General features: G+C 42.3%; 1 protein-coding gene across 6 annotated transcripts in view; it reads right to left on the minus strand.

Moving 5' to 3' along the window:
* Window positions 1-3,792, minus strand: part of LOC101846847 (cGMP-specific 3',5'-cyclic phosphodiesterase) — a 128,438-nt gene that overhangs the window by 24,994 nt on the left and 99,652 nt on the right. For all 6 annotated transcript variants that reach the window (XM_013089608.2, XM_035973097.1, XM_013089607.2 and 3 more), the window contains one exon: window positions 3,588-3,707. In XM_013089608.2, coding sequence (XP_012945062.1) covers window positions 3,588-3,707 — 120 coding nt within the window. The remainder of the gene's footprint in view (window positions 1-3,587; window positions 3,708-3,792) is intronic.

Consider the following 3,792-nt stretch of genomic DNA (forward strand, 5'->3'; position numbering starts at 1 on the left):
TGCACCCACTGTGTCGACAGTGTTCTTACACCTGCTCTTTTCCTAACTTCTGGAGGAATGGTTAGGGCAGAGAGGGCATCGCTTCTGAAACGGGATGGGAGAGGATAGGAGAGGGTGGGAGAGGGTGGGAGACGGTAGAAGAGGGTGGTGGTCTCGAGATAAAACGTCAGCTTTTGTATGTTGTCGATTGAAACCTTGGAACTGGCGGCACAGTGATGAGAAGAAAGGGATTGCAATCAACGTTTGTACGCTTACAACTATCTTCCTTTCTTTTTCTATTTGACATAATTAAATGAAATTATTTACTTTCATCGTTTTAGCTTTCATTGATTACCACGGCCCAAAGCTGATACTAAACTTTAGCTTTAATGTCAGTCGTGTTTATAATTAGCCATACCGCAGCAAAGTCATTTTGCAAATTAAGGAAATGTTCTATTCTTATAGGCCGCTTGATCTGTAATTGTGCACGCGCGCGCCAGAAGACACATACACACACACACACACACACACACACACACACACACACACACACACACACACACACACACACACACACACACTCAACGTCAATGTACAAAAACTAGAATTGCACATTTAATTTTGGCCATTAAAAAACAATATTTATGTATATGATGCACACACTCTACTGCCACGAAGATTTAACCTCTAATCACTGCCAAACGAACGACTTCGTGTAATTTTTCAGCCTGACAGAAGAGTCATGGGCACGGCAGGGAAAGGGTTAAACTAGAAAGGTTTTAAGAGCGTTATATGTTTTTGATCTAGATTCCATTTGAAGTTATTTTTCTGTATGCCTGTTATTGATGCTCCGTACTTGAAAAACCTTTAACCGTCGAACAAATTTATTTGAATACATTTTCAAGTTCTTAATTAACCAGTTGCATTAACGGGAAATCTCCCCAGAAATCGAATGCAAAATACGTAATTAACATGGTAACATTATTGATCCTCAGACAAATAATCAATAGTCAAGAGCTGTACTCGAGAGAACGACTCAGAATAAAGTCTTTCAGGGGATATTTTTGATCAGCGAAAGAAAATGAGAGTGTTGTAAACGAGATCTGGAGCATAAAAAAACCTTCATATTGCACTACGTCACGCAACTCAAGCCTGTCACAGCTTACTTGATTTAAGAGTTTGTTGAGGGTTCGGAACAGAAAGTGGACGAAAAGACTACATTATCGCCTGCCTTTGCTTTTTTCCTTTAATAAAATACAACCGGGAAGTTAGATGGAGAAATTTCCTCGATGTTTCAAAAAGAGAGGGGGAAAACACACATAGAAGGAATTACAAAAAACAGAAGAAATTAAAGGTAATATTAAACAAATGAATACATATTTAAATAACCTTAAGAGTAAATAAACGAATAAGGAACAAGCTAATGACCAACATTGAACAAATACAAAGAATGCAGGAAAAAACAATAAAAATGCGAATTACTTCAGTGGCAATTCTAAGAGTATAAGGCGATTATAAGCGTAAAAATATAGGATTTATTAAAAATGTTTTTAAAAATAATCCCCAAAGCCGCAATCCTTTTCTCTCGTTCCCGCCTTATCACACTTTCTTGCCATGTTCGTTTGGTTTTTGGTTAGTGTTTTACGGCGCTCGCAACTGCATAAGGTTACATTTTCAGTTTGGTAGGAATTTTGAATTTTGCCCGGGTTGTGGCCGAAGCCTACTCTTATAGATTTTAGGACAACTAAGGGATCTTTAACGTGCATACGAGACCTCAGAGATTTTTCGCCCTTCTCCGAAAAGGCTTGGTGTTAGATCTTACCTACCTTAAGATCAGGGGTGTCGCTGACAGACAACAGTAGGTAGGAGCCAAGGAGTAGCAGTAGAAAGGATGGAGAAAAAATCAGGAGCCCAGAGGAGGCGGCAAAGGGGGAGAGTGGGTCGGGGGGCAGACAGGGGAGACGAAAGCAGACTACAGAACATTGTTAGACAGTAGGGCAGTAGGAAAGGAGGTGAAAGAAGACAATTTTAGAGAAGAAAAGTTTCTGTCCCTGTCAGGTTTCGAACCGTGGACCTATTGAAAGAGAGGTGAACACCGTAACCTCTACACCTGGACCCCCCCCCCCCCCCAGCCATGTTCATTCTCGTCAGCTGTTCTCCGTCCTTTATCATTTCTGACCACCAGCTGTTTCAACAATTTTTGGAAGCTCAACGTAGTATCGAGCTCGTAGTTTCTTTCTGTTTACAAAGCTACTGACTGCCACTGGCCAGATCAAACAAGTACACCCCAGGAGGAATGGTACTTTGGCCTCGTCTGGCAGGGCATCTAATGATAAACGCTCTAGTTTCACCGATTCCCCCTCTTTATGACCGCACATCACCCTGGCAGCTTGGTAAACAGAATCGATGCTGCTCTAATCAAACCGTGTAGGGCCGTAGTATGCGCGAGGAATGTTTGCTACTGAACCTGTCTGTAAGGAATTCCAAGGTTGAGGTTTGTCTGTGTGTTTGTTTGTGTAAATATGTGGGTTTGTTTGTGTGTGTGTTTGTGTGTGTGTTTGTGTGTGTGTGTGTGTGTGTGTGTGTGTGTGTGTGTGTGTGTGTGTGTGGTGTGTTTACGTATTTGTATGTGTACATGTGAGTGCGCGCGTGCGTATACGTATGCGTGTGTTTGTGGGTGTGTATGTGAGGAAAAGGGGAAGGAAAGGAAAGGGGTGGGGGGGGGGGGGGTTGTACTTTGCGAAATCTCACTACAGTTGTCAGTTGAGCCAACCCAAAATACACTGCTGACCAATTGTTGGTTTCAGGCCTGCATGTTCGTAACATGGCGCAAGAGGAAAAGAAAACAAGACGACACAATCCCTGGCAAAAAAAAAAAGACAAGAACAACAGCAAATATCGCACACATCCCTGCTAACAGAAAAACAAAGAAAAAGCAAAACAAAAGAAAACTCAGGTCCGAGTTCGAGGCTCCCGCACTCTTGGTCCTGTCCTATATGAGGCAAGTGTCAGTCGGAAACGTTTTCTCCTAAACAACCTTACAATTTTGAAGAGAGTAGAGGTAACATCGCCTCTTAAACAACCTTACAGTATTGAAAGGGGTGTTAAATCAAATAAAAAATACCAGCTACAAAGTTGGTGGCCTCGTCGTTAGGCTCTCAGACTCGCAACCATAATGTCGCGGGTTCGAATCCCATCAGGGACCAGACGTTGTGTCCTTGGGAAAGGCACTTTACACGAATTTTCCTCACTTCACCAAGGTGGGAATGGGTACCCAGACTATAAACAGTCAAATTAAGATCTTGTCAGTTTGTTAGTGTTTGAGCGTTTAATCAGCTGCTTGCACTGTATGCTTCCCGGGAAGCTGAGAAGGTTTCTGAATGTTCTGTGGTCTGCTGGGGTGATAATATGTAGTGAAAAGCGCACAGAGCTTGCCGTAGAGTGGGGTTATGCGATATACACACACTATTTATTATTATTAACATTATTATTATTATTATTATTATTATCATTTTTATTCTTTTAATTAAAAAAACAACTTTAAAAACATTATTCTAATTCTAAAATCTCACATGCCCTCAAGCAAAGTAAACCAGCACAGAACTCACCTCTCCTTCCACCACAGTGCACCTAGCGATGTAGGCGTGCTTGGACTGAGCCAACTCGAGACCGGACGGTGCTTTGATCTGGCCCTCATGCAGCTCGAACGCCTTGGAGAAGACCACGCTCTGGTGAACAGAAGAAGGGGTAAAAATAAATCCTCCTCCTCCTACTACTAATCCTCCTCCTCCTCCTCCTCCTCCTCCTCCTCCT

This window comes from Aplysia californica, unplaced genomic scaffold (assembly GCF_000002075.1).
Source record: "Aplysia californica isolate F4 #8 unplaced genomic scaffold, AplCal3.0 scaffold00997, whole genome shotgun sequence".
NCBI classification, from domain to species: domain Eukaryota; kingdom Metazoa; phylum Mollusca; class Gastropoda; order Aplysiida; family Aplysiidae; genus Aplysia; species Aplysia californica.